General features: G+C 41.6%; 1 protein-coding gene across 2 annotated transcripts in view; it reads right to left on the reverse strand.

Moving 5' to 3' along the window:
- Nucleotides 1-1,287: 1,287 nt before the first annotated feature.
- The window catches only part of NAPB (NSF attachment protein beta), a 42,101-nt gene continuing 21,412 nt past the window's right edge, over nucleotides 1,288-21,976 (reverse strand). For both annotated transcript variants that reach the window (XM_025877014.2, XM_025877015.1), the window contains 7 exons: nucleotides 21,753-21,830; nucleotides 13,817-13,872; nucleotides 13,560-13,644; nucleotides 6,868-6,972; nucleotides 5,825-5,893; nucleotides 5,401-5,451; nucleotides 1,288-4,394 (listed from right to left, as the gene is read on the reverse strand). In XM_025877014.2, coding sequence (XP_025732799.1) covers nucleotides 4,284-4,394; nucleotides 5,401-5,451; nucleotides 5,825-5,893; nucleotides 6,868-6,972; nucleotides 13,560-13,644; nucleotides 13,817-13,872; nucleotides 21,753-21,830 — 555 coding nt within the window. In that variant the 3' untranslated portion in view covers nucleotides 1,288-4,283. The remainder of the gene's footprint in view (nucleotides 4,395-5,400; nucleotides 5,452-5,824; nucleotides 5,894-6,867; nucleotides 6,973-13,559; nucleotides 13,645-13,816; nucleotides 13,873-21,752; nucleotides 21,831-21,976) is intronic.

The raw sequence follows: 21,976 nt of genomic DNA on the forward strand, positions 1-21,976 counted from the left end.
CCAAACATTTTATGGGAAATGCTCTCAGCACAAAGTCCAAAGCATGCTGCCACCTTGGATTTTACCAAAATTTGTTGTACAGAATTTGAAGAAAAAAGCCATGTTGTGGTGGGGGGTGCTGGGGAAGACCTTTATACTAATTGACTTTAATAGAAATGTGGTTTTGCTGTAGGTGATAATCCAAACCAACAAATTTGAGTATAAGTTTTAATTCTAACCTGTTCAGTTTTACACCTTGCCACACCAGGGACATATTTTGAGACCAAATGTGTGCTTGTCTCTTTAACTAAACTTGATGGTGTTCATGTTACTTGAAGTAACGATATTGTTTCAGTGGGGAGTATGAGGCCTGGGGCACTCATGCAAAGGGTCATTTGTTCACTTGTACCCAGCAGGCCGCAATAACCAAGCAGGCTACAAACGTGGCTCAGAGGGCCATCTGGCATATCATCCTAGTTGGGCCCCAGAAATCATCTACTCACTTCTACCAATCTGTACAGGGATCCTTTACCACGGCTGGTAAAGCCAGGTTTTTAAACCACCATGGTGGCTTCCATTAGGAAAGGATTCTGAGAAGAGAATCTGAATGAGAACTAAATGAGAATGATCAACTTCTCAGAATGCCTAGACTGGAACAGCCTGTTCTACCATTCATTTTTTCAAACTTGCTTTGAATTATCTTTAAGTTGTTGTGAATATATTGATGGACCTGACCACTGTTCTCTGAGGGGAGGAGCCGGCCCCGTGAGAGCTCCTGCCCCCAACCACATCCTCCTCCTCCCCAGAACTTGAGGCCCAAATGGCCTGTGGCTCGACCTGCCCCAGGGGCATGTGTCGCCCCATACAGACATCCTGCAGAGTTACACAAACACCCGCACTGTGAACAGACTTGAGGGGCTTCAGGGTTCCTCACCCCTCCCCCCCGACCTAACAGTCTTCTAGAAACCCTCCCTCCCTGCACCTGGCAGGTGACTGGGGCCTAAGGTATGCCAGCAAGAGTCCCTTGCCAGGGGTGGCCAGAAGGGACGACACCGTACAACCCAGTGACTGCACCTACAGGCTGGTACCAGGGCTTCCTCATAAACCCTCTGCTGGCAGACCTGCTACAGTGCCCTGCATTTCCAAGTGATGGAGGTTTTGAGGTAGCCAAACTCATGTTTGGATGGATATTCAAAGAGCCTAACGAATATTAATATCCATTTCCTTAAACCTTAATGGGAACAACTTCAAAGAAAGGAAGCTACTCTTGATTTGTGTAAATTTACATAGGAAAGACCCATCAAAATATTACTCATAATTTCCACTTTATTTTCTGTACAGGGTGACATAAAACATACTCTTTCTGCTAAGGTAGAGTGATCGTCACATGGTTAGTTTTCACAACATAATCCTCCACTGGAGAGCACAAGGGAGGAGACCCCACAGTGCCCGACACCGCACTTGGCAGGCAGGGGCCCGCTCCGGGCCACAGCTCCCACTTCAGGCAGGTGGGTCGCAGGCGGCATGCTGTGCTGCCGGGTCCCCCAAAGGAAGCCACAGAGGTTTGCATTTGGACATTTTAAATGCACAGTATCAGAGAAAACAATAAATGCACACACTTTGGTTACAGGGATGGCATCACATACGGTCACAACTGTGCAAAAATACTGTTTTCAAATCATTAAATAAAAAAGGAACTCACACAAGCTATAAAAATGTTGCCACAAAAAGCAAAGCTTTCCTGTAAGAAATTTTAACTGACTCTATGAACCCCAGATTTGCTAAAATACAAGAACCAGAACATAAATAGTCATTATATTTTATTCATAAAGAACATTCTGTTAACTCCTGAAAACCTAACTCGGGCCTCTGAGTCATGGTACTACCCTATGTTAAGGGGACATTTCAAAAGAAGGAAGTTTGGATAATGTTAATGGGACTTTTTCTTCTCATTTTCCTTTTATCTTCTGGCAGTTCTGTTCTAACCATTACAATTATTTTTACTCTTTTCATGTGAAATATTAAAAACAAAAAATTCTTAACCCAGCCACTGATCCCAGTGTTTATTTCAAGACAAACCAGCAACTCTCCAACTGACAAAACAAAATGGTACCAGTACTGTTTTTACAAACCCCACCTCTTTCTCAGACAGGGATCTGACAGGGGACCATGATGAAAGCTAAAGGAATCCTCTTAAGAGCAATCATTTGGTTCCTACTTTCAGTGGTCAAACCAGACAGTCCTTTTAACAAGTGAAAACAAACCTTGCACACTAGTGATGAAACAAGCAGGCTGGCAGGCTAGGATTTAAATGCTCTCCAGATGGGACAGACTTATAGCCTGAGGATACAGGCAACAAAAGCACCCCCCATGCCTCACTTTCACAAAAGTGCATTTGGCTGGTTGTGGAACAGATGAGGCATAGGAACCCACTCTCTGCTCTAATCATTTCTTTGTAAGAAAGTCTGACAGGAAGTGAAGAAGTACCAAATGGGCTGCATTCCAAATTGTACTGTAAGTGATAGCCAGCTTTCTTCTAAGAATCCCAGAACTTTGAAGGAAGGAACATTCATCATATCCCAGGGTGCAAGGCAAGAATGTCCACGTCTTCTGGTCCATTCGGCCCACACTGTGACATCTCTGACCTTCCTCCCCACCAGGCTATGTTGGCAAAGGTGGCCTTACAACTGCAGCCAGGAAATCCACAGCCACCTGAGGGACAGCCTCCACTACCAGGCCTCAGCTGGCCCTTTCCACCCGCCTGAGGGACAGCCTCCACTACCAGGCCTCAGCTGGCCCTTTCCACCCGCCTGAGGGACAGCCTCCACTACCAGGCCTCAGTTGGCCCTTTCCAGCTACTTTCTTGCTACTTTCTCCTTCATCTCAGCCCGACCCAAGCACCATCCCCTTGCCTTCCTCCACACTCAGCCCATTTCGTGGCCACACTCTCTACTTCTGTCCAACATAAGCCTACCAATCCCAGTGGAGGGACATCCAAAAATGAAAACACCCTTCAAATGCCAGTTTCCATGTGACCTAACATGGGAAATTTCATTATCTGTCTTTAATGACAGCTACATAATTTAGAAAGACCCACAAGCTAGGACTGGCAAAAAAATGCATGTCAAACTTAAGTCAGTTAAGCATAAAAATACACACAGGGAAGATTCCAGAAACAAGACCATGTCTAAAGTACAGTATCTGCATGTAAGTTCATAAATCAATAGAGCACATATTATGTAAACCAAAACGACATACTAAATTCAAACATACAAGCCAAAACAATTCCATTAGCTGAGAGGAAAATCAATTCTCCCCAGAAGCTGGTTGCCCTTCTTCCCCAACTGGACACATAGTAAACCTCTGTACTGTATTTACCCCACCTAACCCATCACATTCCATAAAAGGGTAAAATTAATGACCCACTCTCTCTGCAGCCTTGAAGAGGATTCACATGGTGGTGGCACACCAGGCACAGTCTCAACGTGGGTAAGTGTATGAATGTGAAAGTAAGCAAAAGGGACATGCCAGTCAAATCACTTTTATGTGAATATCTCAACTAAAAGTGGAAACTATCTCCAGGAAAGGGAAAAACTGTTTTGTACAGATCTCTTGTGTGTAAAGGAGTACGAATCCATCAGACTCATCCTGACGTTCGCCCACACACATCAGCAAGCCCTGCCAGGAAACTCTCTTTTCTCACAACGTTAACTAAGGGATGCTGGCAGACCCCGGCTGTTCTGAATTTTCGCATGCATATTAGCAAACACAACAATATAAAAAGCAAACAAATGGGTCACTAGCACCGTCAAAAGAATCATGACGACAACAACAAAAACCACTTCTAGGAAGTGAAGTCATAAAGCTCATTCTTAACAACCATCCCGAACTAAACATGTACACTTAAAGAATACATCCAGGTGGGAATTTATGGAAAATATGCAAAGCATCTATTACAATGATTAGGCTGGGTACTCCAGTCCAAGAAAATGACATAAAAATACATGACAAAGTTGAACATGGGCTCTGCAGATATCAAAATAACAGGAAAAAAATTCTGAAGTAGTTCTCAGAAAACTCTGGGGGCTCTGACAAGCATGAAATAGCCCATCACACCCACGATATGCACAGGAGCTTCCCAGCCGTCCGCTTCATGAAGACACAAACACAGGGAGTTTAAACACACAGATGGTTTGGCTCATGTGCAACAGAAGTAAGCCATTAAATGGGCATCCCATAAAGATCATGTGGCCCTAACATGAAACTAAAGAGGAGTCAGCTGCATGCCACAAAGACATAAATGTTCACTTTAGGTCCCCGTCTCCTTCTCCATCCCCTTGGATGGACTTTTTGATACGAAGCAACATGGTCGTGAGCCACTGATCTAAGCGAGATATTGAGTCAAATTCCTTCACCTAGTTTAAAAAAAGAGGAACAGGAATTAGTCTATGGAAATACAACCAAAACACACACAAAGAAAACACCTCAAGCTGTTTAAACATTTCTAGTGATAATCCTTCATTTAAATCATTCATTCTAGTCTATAACTTTATTCATGAAAAATGGTTTGTTTAAATCATTCATTCCACTTTATAACTCTTTTCATTAAAATGGTTTGTTCTGTGACTATCTGGATGGAACCAGTGACAAGTTCCTGGGCTTTTTAAACCGCTCTGTGTGCTAACATGCTGAGCTCCTAACTGCCTTTGTAACTGGAAGAGCATACTTAATGTGACAAAGGAAACAAGACCCTGTGTAAGAAGGGAACATGGAAAATTCATAGTGTTCTAATATTCACTGAACATGCATCCACGTACTTGCAGAGACAGGATGTGTGAAAGTGGAATCCCTTTAACTCATTTCAGTGCACTACCGGAAAGTGATTATTTCAATAGGATGCAAATGGTTTGGTAGCCAAAGTGAAACAGGAAAACATTCTTTTCCACTACTGCTTCAAAGCCATGAGTAAATTAAAGGAGGATACTAAGAAATCTGCTTGATTCTAAACATAAGATGGCAAATATGGGAAAACAGAAAACTAATGAGTATAAAAAAGTCTTCCATTTCTTTTATGCCAAGAATATAGCAAACTCTCACTGTTTTTATATTTTAAGCTGTACTTAACTGATTTTACTTTATACTTATTTATGGATCAGATTATTTTCAAAAGAAAACATTCAAATAGCAAATTTTAACAGTATGCGATAGTCTCTTAAATTTGCCTCCCAGCCAAATTCAACATGGCTAATAGAATTAAGTAATTGTAAAGATTTGTGGGATATATAAAACATGACCTTTGGGAAACACAACTTAGGCATATTGGAAAAATGTTCGAATAAACATTCAGCACTCATACAATGAAAAGATGTTTCTGTAGTTTAAACTTCCAAGAATGTACTGTACCCCGAATGCATAACTTACTGCTTCAGTGTAAGCTTCACTGTTCTGTTCTTCATGAGCTTCTAGAAGTTTCTGGTAGCGTAAGTATGGAAAAATTAGTTTGGTAGGCTAAAAAATTCCACCTATGAATAGATACTTTAAATACAGAAATAGCCTTAGTATCACATCAATTGATATTGCCAAACACCTTACAGAATAGAGAAAATACTCAAATATAAGCCATGAATTATCCCAAATCAGGGACCTAGTTTTTGTGCTAACATTTCTGAGTTGCTTGGTTTAGAACACAATGCTTATGTCCTTGACTCTGCTGGCATCTGAAACCTATTCTACAAAAGCAGGAGAGTGCCAGTGCTCCTCAAAGAATTAGAGTTTCACTTTAGACCTGATCCCACCTGACAGCAAAGGCTTTTTTTTTCTTCTTCAAATTTGTGATGTTACTTACTTTCAGTAACTTACATTCCCTTGAATCAGTAAATGCTGGAAACATTTCCTCATATTTCTCAAGAGCAAGCTGAAAGAGAAAAGCCACTCATTAATGTCAAACTCACTGAATCAGGAAATAAAGCCCTTTCTATCTGAACATCTTACCACTTCAGTAAGATCTTTCTGCAGCCTATTTAAATGTATAAGAAGTATGCTGTTAAACTCAACATCAAAATCAACACAGGAAACCCTATTCAATTTGAATTGCCACCTTCAGTTAAGAATAAATTTCTAAACCAGTTTTTCTGAATTAGGTTGCTGTAGAGAGGACAACATGGACCAAATCTAATTTGTAAGAACTCACAGACCAGGTGTCTGTTTCCACCCACTACATAAAAAAGCTCTTCCTTAACACTGTCCAGATTCCACATAAATCACAGTCAGACCTCTGTGCTTGAGTCTGGAGGGAAGGACGCCTTTCCTCTCAGCAGTTTTACTTCTGCTCTCCCAGCCCCAGACATGACGACAGCAAGGCCGCCCAAGTCTCTGCCTCTGGTCTCCCCAGGCCACATTCTGATGTGATTTTGGAGTTTGAAACAAAGAATGTTATTCCACTTTTATTGTCTCCTCCCTATGCCCCCTAATTTCTTTTTTTTTTAAGATAGATTTATTTATTTGAGAGAGAGCATGAGCGGGAGGGGCAGAGAATCTCCAGGAGACTCCCCGCTGAGCAGGGAACCTGACACAGGACCCTGAGATCACAACCTGAGCTGAGACCCAGAGTCCGATGCTTAACCAACTGTGCCACCCAGGGGCCCCAGCCACCTAATTTCTTTAAAGCAAAACTACTGTAGGGAATGCAGCTAGCACTTCGGCAGTGGTTTCAAGATTACAGCTGGGATGCACAGCATAGTATTACTGTTATTATTATTATTATTAATGCATGCAGTTTGGTCTTACTATAACCAATATCACCCAACAAAGCATATCGTGAATGACAGAGGGCCTGAGGCCTGTTCTCATGGTAAAGTGCAGCCGAAATTGGCACTGCGGGACTCTTACCTTGGCATTCAGTTCATCTACTATGAAGTGACAGAGGGCTGCTTTAAAGAAGTAGTCCTTTGCACTGTACTTCAACAAAGGATTATCCATGGTGTTTGCCCCAACCTAGGCACAGAAAGCAGATTTAGATTTCAAGGGTTTGCCTTCTTGTAGTAGGCAAACTGATCCTCATCTGCCCTTTAGAAAATACTTGTGTATCTTACATCAGTTTAGCTATGAATATATTCTTTTAACCCAGTATCACACACTAGACAAGAAACAATATTTAATATATAAGTGCTAACCTGTTAAAAATGCCCCAGAAAACTTCTACTTCTACTTCCAGGAAGATGGAAGATGGAATAGACATTATTTTTCTCTATCCCTCCTGCTAAGAGCAACTGAAAGCCCCAGTCATTTTATATAAAACCAACACAAGGAGACTGAAAAGTAAAGACAAGACAGGAGACCAGCTAGGGACCTTAAGACACACAGAAAACACAGCAGGGAGTTCTCTGGGTTTTCGTTTTCTTTCACATATCCCTAACTTGGAACAGAAAAAGCCAGCAACCCGTAAATGCCACACTAGAAGCAGCAGAAAAAAAAAAGAAAGAAAAGAAAAGAATACACAGAAGTTTGCTTTCTCTAGCTGAAGGACCTGGAAAAGGGCAGCCTAGCAAGAAAGAAAAGTTTAGGTAATTACTGCTCTACTCTAGCCAAACACCACAGAACACTATGGCCCCACCCCTACTCACTTCAGTAAAGGCCCTAGATAGAACTGAGATGTCAATGCTTTTGAGATGCAATTGTGGAGGAACCCCAAATCCCTGCCAAGGTGGCTTCACAAAGGCCCAGAAGGGAGCCACGCCTTCATCCCTGTCAGCTTGTAATGGCCCACCCTCCTCCATCCCTGCTGTGAGGCAATGGAGACCATGTGGGGAGCCTGGGTCTCTCCTCCACCCAGCAGGAATGAGGCATCATCCCTCATCTCCCAGCAGTTGTGGTTTCAGAAGAGGCCTAGTGGAGGATTAAGACTTCTATCACCACCCAGGAGTAATGAGAACAATCCCAATGTGGTGTTGGTGGAGGGCAAGAAAGGGTAGGAATGGCCGCCTCTGCCCAGCAGTAAGCAACACTCCCCTTCTGCTGCCAGAGCAGGGTCACAGGAAACCAGCTGAAAGAGAAGGTTTATTTATTTATTTTAAGGAGAGAGAGAGAGCATGAGCAGGATGGGCAGAAGGAGAAGGAGAGAGAATCTCAAGCAGACTCCGTGCTGAGTGCAGAGCCTGACACAGGATTCGATCTCACGACCATAAGATCATGACCTGAGCCAAAACCAAGAGTTGGACGCTTAACTGACTGCGCCCCCCAAGCCCCCCTGAGAGAAGGTTTAAATATGATCTAGTCCAGCTGTCACTAAGAAAGGAGATCGTAAGCTGAATGAAAAATAACAACCAATAGATGACGGCTCTGAGGTGACAGAAATGTTAAGATTATCCAACAAAGATTTTTAAAGGAGCCCCCAAAAAAATGCTTCAACAAGCAATTACAAAAATGCTTAAAACTAAAGAAAAAACAGAAAGCATCAACAAAGAAAAAAGAAATTTCCAGCAAAAAAAACCCCATAAGATATAAAGAAGAAACAAATGGAAATTTCAGAACTGAAAAACACAATAACTTCACAAAAAGTGGACGGGTTCAACAGAATAGACAGGAGAGGAAAAGAATCAGTGAACTGATGACAGAACATTAGAAATTACTCAGTCTGAATAAAAGAGAGCAGAAAACAGACTGAAAAAAAAAAAAACAAAATGAAAAACAAACGAACAGAGCATCAGGGACCTATTGGACTATAAAATAAGGTCTAACCCTCAGGTTGTCTAAGTCCTGGGAGGGGAGGACAGAGAGAAGGGCTGAAAGAGTAATTTAAGAAATAATGGCTGAAAACTTCCTAAATTTGGCAAGAAACATAAACCTACAGATTCAAGAAGTTTAGTGAAACCCAAACAGGATAAAAGCAAAGACACCCAAGCCAAGCCACATAAACTTCTGAAAAACTGAAGCTAAGGAAAAAACTTTAAAAGTGGCCAGAAAAAAAACAACACCTTACCTACAGGAGAAAAATAACTTGAATGAAAGTGGACTTCTCATCTCTCAACATGCTTCAGGAATGAAGGGGAAATCAAAACATTCCCAGATGAAGGGACACAAAGAATTTGACAGCAGTAAAACCTATCCTAAGAGAATGGCAAAAGGATGTTCTCTAAATGCAAAGGACACAATGAAAGAAGTAATCTTGGAACATCAGAAGAAAGAAAGAACACAATAAGCAAAATATGAGTAAATACAATGGGCTTTTCTTCTCCTCTTGAGTTTACTAATATGTTGGAAGATTGAAATTAAAATTATATCATTGACTGAGGTGGTTCTTAAATATGCAGAGAAAACAGTTAATTTATACTGAATGGGGAGGAGAAAGGGACAAAAAGTAAGACCTCTATATTTCACTGGAAATGATAAAATGATATCATCAGCAGCTTATGATAAATCATGTACATGTTACTTAGAGCAACCACTAAAAACAGGTAGTCAAAGACATTTACTCGAAAACACTACAGATAATCAAGCAACCCACTATAAGGCAGGAAAAAGAAAACAGAAAAAAAAAAACCCAGATAAATAGAAAACAATAAATAAAATGGCAGACTTAAGCCCTAATATATCAATAATTATATTAAATGTGAATGGTCTAAATATACCAATTAAAAGACAGAGACTGGAAGAACAGATTAAAAAGCATGACATAACTATATGCTGTCCATAAGAAACTCACTTCCATTATAGTGATAAAGACAGGTTCAAAGAAAAAGGATGGGAAAAGATATATCACATAAATATTAACCAAAAGGAAGCAGGTGAGGCTATATTATCAGATAAAGCAGACTTCAGAACAAAGAAAACTACCAGGGACAGAGGGGAACATTATATAATGATGAAAGTGTCAACCCACCAAAAAAACATGGCAATCCTAAACATGTATGCAGCAAACAAGAGAGCTGCAAAATATGTGAAGCAAAGACTGATAGTAATGAAAGAAGAGAGACAAATCCACAATCACAGTCAGAGACTCCCAACACTCCACTCTCAACAATGGATAGAGATAGAAAATCAGCAAGTATACAGAACTCAACAACGCCATCAACTGAGAAGATCTAATCAATACTACAGAACATGTTACCAAGAAACAGCAGTCTCACAGAACAAATGCCAAGTCAGACCATATTCTGGGCCATAAAACAACTTCAACAAATTTATAAGACTTGAAATCACAGAGTGAATTCTCCAGCCACAATGGAATCAAATCAGAAATCAACAGAAAGATAAAGAGGAAAACCTCCAAACACTTGGTAATTAAGCAAAACACATCTAAATAATCCACAGAAATCAATACATACAATGAAATAAATAAAATATACCAGAATTGTGAGACATAGTGAAAGCAGTGTTTAGAGGGGAACTTATAGCACTAAACATGTATACACAACAAAGAGGAAAACCAGTTCCTATCTCAACGCCCTAAAAAAAGTATAAAATAAATCTAAAGAAAATGGATGAAATAATAATATTAGAAATCAATGACACTGAAAACAGAAATACAGAGAAAATCATTGAATTCTACCAAATGTTTAAAGAACGAACATCAATCATTCACAAATTTTTCCAAAGAAGAGAAGGAAATACTTTCCAACTCATTCCATGAGGCTACTATTACCTTGCTACCAAAACCAGACAAAAATCTCACAAGAAAATTAAAGATCAATATCCTTATGAATATAGATTGAAAATCCTCCACAAAATACTAGCAAACTAACTGTGACAACTTATTAAAAGGATTACACATTATGACTATACAGTACAGGATTAATTTTCTCCTAAGTGAGGTCTTGCCTTTGTCTGTGGTTCCTGGGGTGTTATCTCTAAGCCCTTGCTTGGAACGGCCTGCTTGAAAGACTGTTTTTGTTTACCTGGGTGTCTCTGACAACACGGTTCAGCTGAACCATTGTAGGGACTGGAGAATCTGTGACTGAGCCACAATAAAAATTCGAGACACCCAGTACAGGTGAACTTCTTCCCCTGTTGGCAATATTCCATGGATATTTTCATCACACATCATCATTGGGAGAAGTAAGTGCTACCTGTACAACTCCACTGGGGAAGGGCAAAACAAGTTCTACACTTGCAACTCTCCTGGACCCTGCCCTAAGCACACCTCTTGCTTTTGCTGATTTTAATCTGTATCCTTTGGTATAATAAACCATAACTGTGGCGTAACAGCTTTCACTGAGTCCTGTGAGTGCTTCTAGAGAATGATCAAACCTAAAGGTACTCTTGAAGAGCCCCAAACTTTGCAATAATCAAGAAGGATTTATCCCAGGAATATAAGGTTGGTTCTAAATATGAAAATCCATCAATGAAATACAGCATATTAATAAAGAACAAAAACCATACGATCATCTCAACAGATGCAGAAAAAAACACTTGACAAAACCCAATATGCCTCAAGGATAAAAACACTCAACAAAGGAAGAGAAGGGTACTTCCTCAAACTGATAAAGCATATCCACAGAAGCCCCACAGCTAACATCCTATTTAATGATGAAAGACTGAAAGCTTTCTGTCTAAGATGGGAATAAGACAAGGATGTGTGCTCTTGCTACTTCTAGTTACCATTGTTCTAGAAGGTCCAGTCAGGGCAAATAACAAGAAAATGAAGTAAAAGGCATCCAAATTGGAGAACAAGTATAGCTATCTGCAGATGACATGATTACATGATTTTGTACAAACAGAATCCCAAGGAATCAAAAAAAACCAAAAATCAAACAAACAAAAATACCCAAACCCATTAGAGTTAATAAAGTAGTTCAGCAGGGTTGCAGTGTATAAAACTAGCAATTAACAATCTAAAAAGGAAACTGAGAAAACAATTACATTTACAATAGCATCAAAAAGAATAAAATACTTAGGAGTATATTTAACCAAAGAAGTGCAAGGCTTACACACTAAAAACTTTAAGATATTACTGAACAAAATTAGAGAAAATCTAAATAAATGCAAAGGCAACTTGAGCTCATAGTTTGGAAGACTTAACAATGTTAAGACGTCAATACTTTCCAAATTGGTCTACAGATTCAATGTAATCTCTTATCAAATTCCAGCTGACTTCTTAGCACAGACTGACAAACTGATCCTAAAATTTGTATGGAGATGACAGGGTCCCAGAATAGCCAAACAATCTTAGGGAAAAAAAGGATCAAAGTTGGAGGACTCACAGTTCATGATTTCAAAACAAAGCTACATAATCAAAACAATGTGATAATGGCACACAGACAGACACGTTAACCAACAGGACAGAATAGATGGTCAAACAGAGTATCAGTCAAATAACTTCCAATAAGGGGGCCCAGACCATTTAATGGCAGAAGGACAGTGTAGTCAACAAAAAGTGCTGGGAAAACTGCATATCCACAAGCAAAAGAATGAAGTTGGATCCTTACCTAACACTACATACAAAAATTAACTCAAAATGAATCAAAAGACCTAAACCTAAGAGCTCTAACTATAAAACTCTTAGGATTTCGTCCAAGTTAAAAACTACATGTCAAAGGACATCAACAACAGAGTAAAAAAGCAACCCACAGAATAGGAGAAAATATGTGCACATCACATATCCGATAATATCTAAAATATAAATATAAATGAAATATGAATATCTAAAATAAGAATTTCTAAATTCTTAAGAAATAAGAATTCCAAAATGTAATACTAAAAAGCAAACAACCCACTTCAAAAATGGGCAAAGAAATCGAACCATTTCTCCAGTGAAGATATAAAATGGCTAACAAGCGATTGAAAAGGGTCAACATCACCAGCCATGAGGATAATGGAAATCAAAACCACAACGAATCACTTCATACTCATTAGGGTAACTATTACCAAAAAAACCCAAAAAGTACTGGTGAGGATGTGGAGCAACTGGAATCCTGGCACATTGCTGGTGGGATGTAAAATGGTGCAGGTGCTGTGGAAGAGTCTGGCGGTTCCTCAAAAAGTTAAAAAAAGACCTGCCACATAAACCAGCAATCCCAATCCTAGGTATATAACCAAGACAACAGCAAGCCTCCCCTCACAAAAACATGAACACAAGTGTTCAGAGCAGCATTATTCATAATAGTTCAAAAGTGAAGAAAACTCAAATGATAAACATTCACTGATAAACAGGTAAACAAACTGTGGAATATTACTCAGCTATGAAAAGAAAGGAAGTATCATTACATGCTAAAATAAAGAACTTTGAAAAAACTATGCTATGTGAAAGAAGTCAGTCACAAAAGGCCACTTATCCTAGAAGGCCTAGAATAAACAAATCCATTGAGACAGAAATTAGACACTGGTTTCCAGAGACTGGGAGGAGGGGAGAATGGGGTGTCTCCCCAGTGGTGGATAACGAAAATGCCTTGGAATTAGGTGCTGGTGATGGTTACACAATTCTGTGAATATACTAAAACCCACTGACTTGTATTCTTTACCAGGATGAATTATATGATGTGTAAATTATATCTCAATTAAAAGCAAAATTAAGTAAAATGTATAATTAAAAAAGAACAAGATTCAGTGACTTCTGCCGGAAGTTGGTGAGACCGTAGCAGCCTCACCTGCTCGTAGATCTCGATGGCTTTCTGGTACTGCTCCAGCTGGGCGGCATACGCTGCCACTTTCAGCAGACACTTGTTAGCTGAACTGAAATCAAGAACCAGAGCAGAGCGAATAACAATCCAACAAAAAAATTAAAAGGTATCCCAGTACACCTCCATTTGGTACAGCCCAATATGCTCACAGAGTGCAGTAAAGGTTTGTCTTTTATCGCACATAACAAAACCCATTTAATTATATTAAGGAAAACAGCACTTGCCTGTTGGATTCTTCCCCTTTGTAATAATCAGCCGATTGTTCATAATGTGCAATAGCCTGAAAAACACACATGTATTTTATTCAAACTACTTCTCTGAAGAGCTACATTTAAAAATTACATTTGCATAGGTATTATTCCTACAGATAAGCCTATTTCAACAGCACACCTTTCACAACCTAGCCTCCTTTATTTGGGGAAGACACGAAAGCATGCACATCCAGAAGCCCGGTGGCATAATACTCACCATCCATCAAAATCTCTTCTTCCCTTCCCCCAAAGCAAACGCCCAGCTACACCATTTTCCCAGCCCCCAATGCAATGCCAGGCAGCTGTGACCTGCTGTTTCCAATAGAATGTATAGAGGCATGCTGTGGGCCTCTACCAGGCTTGGCCGGTCCATCTAACTGTACGTCTTTCTCCAGGCCTCTTCCCTTCCCAGGAGCTAGAACGGCAATGACCAAGTCTGGAGTGATAGTGGAAGCCACAAACCGAGGATGGCAGAACTACTGGTCTGCCTGGTTCCTAAATAACTACAAAGGGCAGAATGTACTTCATCCACCATGTACTGCTGCCAAACCCCGAACGGCTACACTGGATGGTTATTTTAAAGGCATATTAAGCCCTTTTGCATTTTAGATCTATAGCTTGCTAGAGCAGCACAGACTTTCCTCATTAATACCTTAAGTGTCATCTAGAATAAGGGTGTTGCCTTCATTCTAAAATGTGTGGTGCTGAATTAACAGTCAAGTGGAGAGGAAACAAGTTGCAGGCTGGAAAGCTAGAAGGCTTTGTCACATTGTGGCATAAGATATAGTAAAGTCAAGCATAGGACAACTCAGAAGGCAGAAGATATCCCTACTGGAGCCAGAAACTCTAAGGGAAGAAGCTCTATGGAAAGAGACAGATGATAGCGTGTAATGCTATCAGTTTTGTAAGAGCGTGTAATGCTTTCAGCAGTTTTGTAAGAGAGAAGAACTCTGGAAAGAACTAGCTTATTTGTAGGCAATTATAAAAGGGATAGGTAAAGTCCAGTGATAGGGCCTTATAAGACTGGAAAGGCCAGTGGCCTCTATACCCCAAAGAGCAAAACATAAGCCTGAACAACATTTTAAACTAGGGATCTGATGAACTTTTCTGTAATAGACCAGATTATAAATACTTTAGGCTTTGTGAGCCGTATGATCTGTTGCAACAACTTGGCTCTCCTGCAGTGCCACAAAAGCGGTGTCCATGTTCCAAAAACTGTATTTATGGACAATGACATTTCAACTTCACTTGATTTTTATGTGTCATGAACTGCTTTTTTCCCTAACAGTGATTAAAAAATGTAAAACCTATTCTTAACTTCTGGGTGTACATAAACAGGTAGTAGGTCTATAGACCTCTGCCTTAAATTTCAGGGTTTTCCCAGTTAAGTCCTAAAGAGGAAGCTGGCATTATGCAAACATCAGACTACAGGTGCTCCCTTCCCACTAAGCCCATAGCTTCAAGGAAGTCCCACCAAATGACTTAAGAGAGAGGCACAAAGACAAAACAACAAACAAAACAGGCTAGAGAACTACGTTAAAGCTTTGGCTATGGTTCCTGAGAGCTGACTGGAAATGGACAGACCTGGCCGTACGTAAAGCCTCAGCCCCCACTTTCTGCACGTACTAGTGCAATGACCAAGACCAACAATGATTTGGTTTACAAAATTTGTTTACCTCTGAGGCCTCAGGCTGAAGGGCCCACAGCACATTAGTCAAGTCTGGACTGCAGAGCACCACTGACAGTGTGTGAAAAACTGACATTTCTAGGTGTATTTTTTTTTTAAGATTTTATTTATTTATTTGATAGAGCACAAGTAGGAAGAGCAGCAGACAGAGGGGCAGGCAGAGGGAGAGAAGCAGGCTCCCCGATGAGCAGAGAAGTTCGATCCCAGGAACCTAGCCCTGACATTTATGGGTTTAAATAATTATGTTTTGGGTCTTCTTGATTAGCCTATCCTAACTAATATGCTCCCCAAACAAATTTTCTGAGTATTATTTATAACAGGGGCAAAACTGGAAACAAGGTAAGTGGTTAAATATAATAGACTAAGATTAAGAATAATGACAGGGCGCCTGCCTGGGTGGCTCAGTCGGTTAAGGGTCCAACTCTTTTTTTTAAGATTTTATTTATTTATTTATTTATTTGACAGAGACAGAGAGACAGCAAGAGAGGGAACACAAGCAGGGGGAGTGGGAGAGGGAGAAACAGGCTTCCCGCCGAGCAGGGAGCCCGATGTGGGGCTTGATCCCAGGACCCCGGGATCATGACCTGAGCCGAAGGCAGACGCTTAACAACTGAGCCACCCAGGCGCCCCAAGGGTCGAACTCTTGATATCAGCTCAGGTCTTGATCTCATGGTTGTGAGTTCAAGACCTGTGTTGGGCTCCACACTGGCTGTGGAGCCTCCTTAAAAAAAAAAAAAAAAAAAAAAAGATAATGACAGAGTATCAGTATGGAAATTTCTTCATGAAATATTAAATTAACAAACAGCCATGAAAGAACAGATACACTGTGGACCTCTTTTTACAAATACATAAACACATACAGAAAACATCTGGCATAGATTCCTTTGGAGCATTTGTCAGAGCTGTCACATACGCACACCTGTGGGATAATCTGATCAATGTATGTATTCTCCCATTAAAATGCGAGGACAGGTTTCATGAGAGTTTTGCTCAACATTATGTCCCTGAGCCTAGCATAGTGTCTATCATATGGTAGGTGCTCAATAAATAGATGCTAAGTGAATGAAGGCAAGCTGCATTTAAAATGATGGACCCCTATTAAATTATTGCCAATATCTTAATCTGGAATGCCCACAAAAGAAGTTTTTCAGTGAATTCCTAATAATATCAGTGAATTCCTGACTACTAGTATTTTTTGAACTGTCCCCATGCTCTCAAGTATTTAGCACTCTTTTCCATCGTAACAAATGGGGTAAAGTATGAGAAACATGACCAAATCTTCAGTAAAGAGTATCAGATTACACAACCTCCTGGGGGTGGGGTGGGGAGTGTCACTACTTATCTTGCTAGTTCTCAACACCAGAACTCAATGAACAGTGTTGGGTTGAACTGTACGTAACTGTGGTTTTGGGGGTAAAAATAAATGGCCAAATGTGGACAACTGTGGATAATTTGGTTTAACCTAGTTCTTAATAATGATATTGATTCATCGAAATATTGTAACTGTAAACTATGGCTAGATTTATCATAGTAAAAAAGAAAACTAAAGCTTGGTTTTTAATAATGCTAATTAAACCAATAATCAAATTTTATGATAGTCCCAAGTTTTGACTGAGGCTATAGTTGAAAGGAAAGCTTATCTAGTGGCTTAACAGAGACGTTTTGGAGAAAAGAGGTTGTGACAGGTCATCTTTGGATGTTCATACCTGTTTAGAATTTTAACATGTAGTGAAATTTACCAGGCACAAGTAGACCCTTCCACATTAGAAATCTGTTTCTTACTTACAATTTCAAAGATCATGATAAATATCAAAAGTAGAACACAGCCACCAATAACAACAGCACACACAACAAAAAACCAGATACAAAACCAGCTCGTTATCCTGTTATTTAAGTAGCCCACCAAAGGAACTGCAATAATATTCCTTCCTGGGGAATCTGGTAAATGTCACCATGCTGGAAAATACATAAATCCTGAAATGAGAGACAAGACCCTCTAGGACTGCAGTCCTCATCAGTGTTTCAAAGCAAATGCAATTTCCAAGTGTCAAGAAGAGTCCACTTCGTAGGTGAACTTAAACAGCCTTCAGATGGGATCAATTCTTTTAGAACATATACCCCCAGATAGGACCTAACATGAACTTGCCACAGACACACCTACATGGTAACAAACAGTAGTAAATCATGTTCTCGAGGGGCTGAAAGAGAAATGGATCACAGTTCCTCTGGGTCATTTAAAAGGCGTTCCTATGGGCGCCTGCGTGGCTCAGCTGTTTAAGCGTCTGGCTCGTGATTTTGGCTCAGGTCATGATCTCATGAGTCATGGGATAGGACTGAGCCCCAAGTCAGGCTCCACGCTCAGTGGGGAGTCTGCTTAAAGATTCTGTCCCTCTCCCTATGCCCTGCCCCCTTCACGCACGCATGCTCTCTTTAAAATGAATAAATCTTAAAAAAAAAATAAAAGCCCATTTAAAGAGGACCCATTTTATTATTTTGTTTGATTTCATAAAATCAAAGAAATAATGTTAGTCTTTGAAATTTCACACACTTTGTTCACTAGCTAAAATCTGTGAATGAATCAGAGAACATATAGCAGCTTATATTAACAGGGAAAAAAATTCATTCGTAGTAAGTGAAATGTAAGGTACCTTACGTTATATATATGTGTATATATAATGATACATATATATACTGATAACATAACTGATTTTTCAAACTTAAACTTCAAGTACAACGGAATACATCTGGTGAGTCCCACCAGGAAAGCGAAGGCAATGATATTTCTAAACACAGGAGCCCTTGGGGCACCTGGGTGGCTCAGTCGGTTAAGCATCTGCCTTGGGTTTGGGTCATGATCCCGGGCTCTCTGCTTAGCGGGGAGCCCTGCTTCTCCCTCTCCCTCTGCCTGCTGTTTCCCCTGCTTATGCTTGCTTGCTCTCTCTCTCTCTGTCAAATAAATAAATAAAATCTATTAAAAAATAATAAACACAGGAGCCCAAACATCAGGGAACACTACAAGGTAACCCTGTGTGCGCTGAGTGATACTCTTAAATTGCTTTTAAAAGGGCACTTCACATCAGTGAAGGGAGATGCCACCTGCTGGCCAACTCGTAGAATGGCAGGAAAACCATGAGTTAACGGGCTTCAGAAGCTTCCATGACAAACCATACTTTTTTTTTTAGAAGAAGGAAAACAAGAGTATGCTATAGATCATTTTACCCCCTCTGAATTTATGGAGAGCCACGTGTGAAGTGGTTGCCCCAGAACATGCCCTGGCAGCAGCAGCAGCACAGTGCTGTGGGCTCCCGCCTCAGAGTGCTTTCCTGACCACGCCAGGCAAGGAGCTGATGCCGCAAACTCTGCTAGAAAGACACTCTGCATGAGTGCTGTCTCCCCAGGATGATTCAACCTCAATAAAGATATTGTGCCACTCCAAGACACCCTGACCAAATAAATGTCCCAGCCACACCAGACCCATCTCCTTTCTGTTCCATCATCAATTCTGCACCAGGGAGCAAAGAAGGGTTCAGGTTTGGGTCTCCTCATCCTCTCCAGAGTCTACAGATAGCTTCTTCAACAAGAAGGGGCATATGCAATGCACTTGGTGGCTCTGATTTAGTCACAAGCTAAGTATCCTTAGAAAACCATGGCATATTATGACAAAAATGGCCAAATCATGAATTCTATGTAATAAGTCAGTGAATTTTGTGCTGCAATAGCCACAAGGTGGTGGTCAGCATGAAGTTAGAGGGAAAAGGTTAACGATGCCAATCCAACTTTAGCAGTAAGAGATACCTCCCCAAACCAAGATTCTCTGTGTTTTGGTAAGTACGCTGCTATGACAGAGATGGGTGCATCGTTTGCCTATTTCTTAGAAACTACTATGTCCCAGAGTTCTGGGCTCTTGGGATACATCAGTAAACCAGAGGTAAAGCTCTGTGCTGATATGGGCACCCACTCTAGTGTAAGGAATGATGATGATGAGCAAGCATTTGTAGCACATGAAGTAAAGTGACAAGTGTGCTGCAAAAAAAGAAAAAGCTGAGGTGGGGGAGGTGTCTGGGTATGTATTCGTGACTGGGTGGGGTTCCAATTTTAACTAAGTGGTCATGATAAGTCTCATGGAAAAAGTAACAAATGAGCAAAAATTTGAAGGACATGGGGAGTTAGCCATGCAGGCATCTGTGGAAAAACCCCACAGAGCAAACAGCAGTGCTAAATCCTGAGACAGGAGCTCATCCAGCAGGTGTGAAGATCATCAAGGAGGTCATGGTGGCCACAGCACGGGGTAGCATGAGGGAGGAGGGTGAGGAAGAGCCAGAGGAGAGTTCAGAGAGGCAAAGGGCTGAAGGGGCCGATCAGAGGGGCCTCGGAGACCATCTGCAAGGCTCTGGCTATTCCTCTGAGTGAAGAGGAGACAACAGCAGGTTGTCAGCAGTAGAAACACAATCTGATCTACTTTTGACAAGGATTGCCCTGGCTGCTATGTTACATGGGGGAGGTGGTCACTACCACTGACAGTATCAAAAACCAGTGTAATATACACGAATTTATCATTTTGTATCAGGAGGAAATTCTTATGTTGGTAATAGTATCCATCTTGCTAACTTGGCTACCCTCTTGAGGGTCCCCTGGGATTTGGGTCAACATGCTATTTCTCAGTATAAAGCCCCCTTTCTCTTAAGAAAACACACGGAAGCAGAAAAGAAGAGAATGAATCCAAAAGGAAGGAGTGATGGGGACCCTGTGCCCAGGGCTCAGAACTCCAGCAGGAATAGGAGCAGGGAGGCCAATTTGGAGGCTCCTTGCAGAGATCCAGGGAAAGCTGACAACAAGGGAGTGAGAGGTGCCCAGACCTGGGAGCATGGAGGACAGCACCAAAGAAATTGCCCACAGGCTGGATGTAGAGAAAGAGAGGAGGCAGAGACACCTGTGGTTCGGAAGGGAACATCATGGCGGGGTATCAGAATTCTGACTCAGACACCTGGGTTGGAGGTGACAGTCGGCAGACAGGAGGATAGAGGAGTCTGAGGTGTGGAGAGAGGTGTGGGCTGCAGGTAGACTTGCGAGCCACTGGCATACAGATGATCTGTAAAGCCGTAATGCTGAGTGCAGAGAGAGTACCAAGGGAGCAATGTGGAGTGAGAGAAGACAAGGAGTCAACCCCAGGGTGCCCCACACTAGAGGGTGGGGAGAAGAGGCGGCACCATTAGGTGCCTGTGACAGATGCCGAAAGAAGGCATGAGACAAAAGAGAGGAAGAGGGACCCCTGTCTGATGCCAAAGTGGGCTCGGGGAGTGTTCTGACCATTCAGATAGGACACAACTATACTCCTAAGAGCATGCTTGGTGCCCATCAGCCTGGCAGGAACAACCAATGGCCTCCACTACCGTTTCTCCTTCTCACTCACACCTCCTGTCTTCCACAGTACTCAGGGCAGTGTTACACAAACATCTGTCTCCAGAGCTGAGGCAGCCTCTGGAGTCTGACAAATGTCTTCCTCTTGCCGAGGTGCCCTGAGCCCTGCCGGCAATCTCCTGACTGAGAAGACAGTGTGAAACAGGAGGAAGCTCCGCACTGGGGCCAGCTTTGCCTCAGCTCTGCTGGTTCCAACCTGAGTGGTCCCAGGCAGTGCAGTCCTTCTAAGCCCTAACTTCCACACCCATAAAGGGGCCTCTGTGTTGTAAAGCTGAAAGCAGTTAAATTCACAGCATGCCAGCAAGAACAGAGCCTGGGAAACAGTGGTGCTCAGTGAGCATTTTCTCCTGCCTCTCTTCTTTTGCTACTATAAACCACAGCTCAGAAAACGAGACCTGCATGAAACAGGTGTGGCCAAGCTGGCATTCAGCTCTCTTCCTCCTACAGGTCAGGGCCTGAATATAAAGGTGTGCATGTGCCTGCAGTCCTGAAGCTCCCTTCACGGGGCCACAGAGGCCTTGGTGACCAAGAGGAAGACTTCTGCTAACACCACCATCCTGACATGAATCACCCAGAGCAGAGATAACAGGTAGGCCTGGTAAACCTTACCCAGCTCTCAGGTGCCAGGTGCTCACCCCAGGAGAAGCCCATCCAGTCCTCAACCTGTCAGGTCCCCCACCCTCCACATGAAGCCATCTCAATGGCTCTGCACCACTCAACTCTACTGGAAGGGAGAGGGCTCCCCGAGTCATGTCATCTACCTGCCTTGTACCCAGCTTATGGAGGAACCGTGCCCTGGCTTACCTTCTCGATGTCTACCAGTTCAGTCTCATAGATCTCCGCAATGGTGATGTGGTGCTTGGCTGCGATCGTAAACCTTCCCTGGGGGAAAAAACAAAAAAACAGAGTTACGTTCTGCTTTTACCTTTTTGAATGCCAATCCCTTTAGGAAACAAAAAACAACAGCAAAAGTACAACTGTAAGCCATCTCCAGGATTCCACCCCACAGCCGCTCAAGCAAGGCAGTG

This window comes from Callorhinus ursinus, unplaced genomic scaffold (assembly GCF_003265705.2).
Source record: "Callorhinus ursinus isolate GAN/ISIS: 27379988/994484 unplaced genomic scaffold, GSC_fseal_2.0 scaffold29, whole genome shotgun sequence".
Classification (NCBI taxonomy): domain Eukaryota; kingdom Metazoa; phylum Chordata; class Mammalia; order Carnivora; family Otariidae; genus Callorhinus; species Callorhinus ursinus.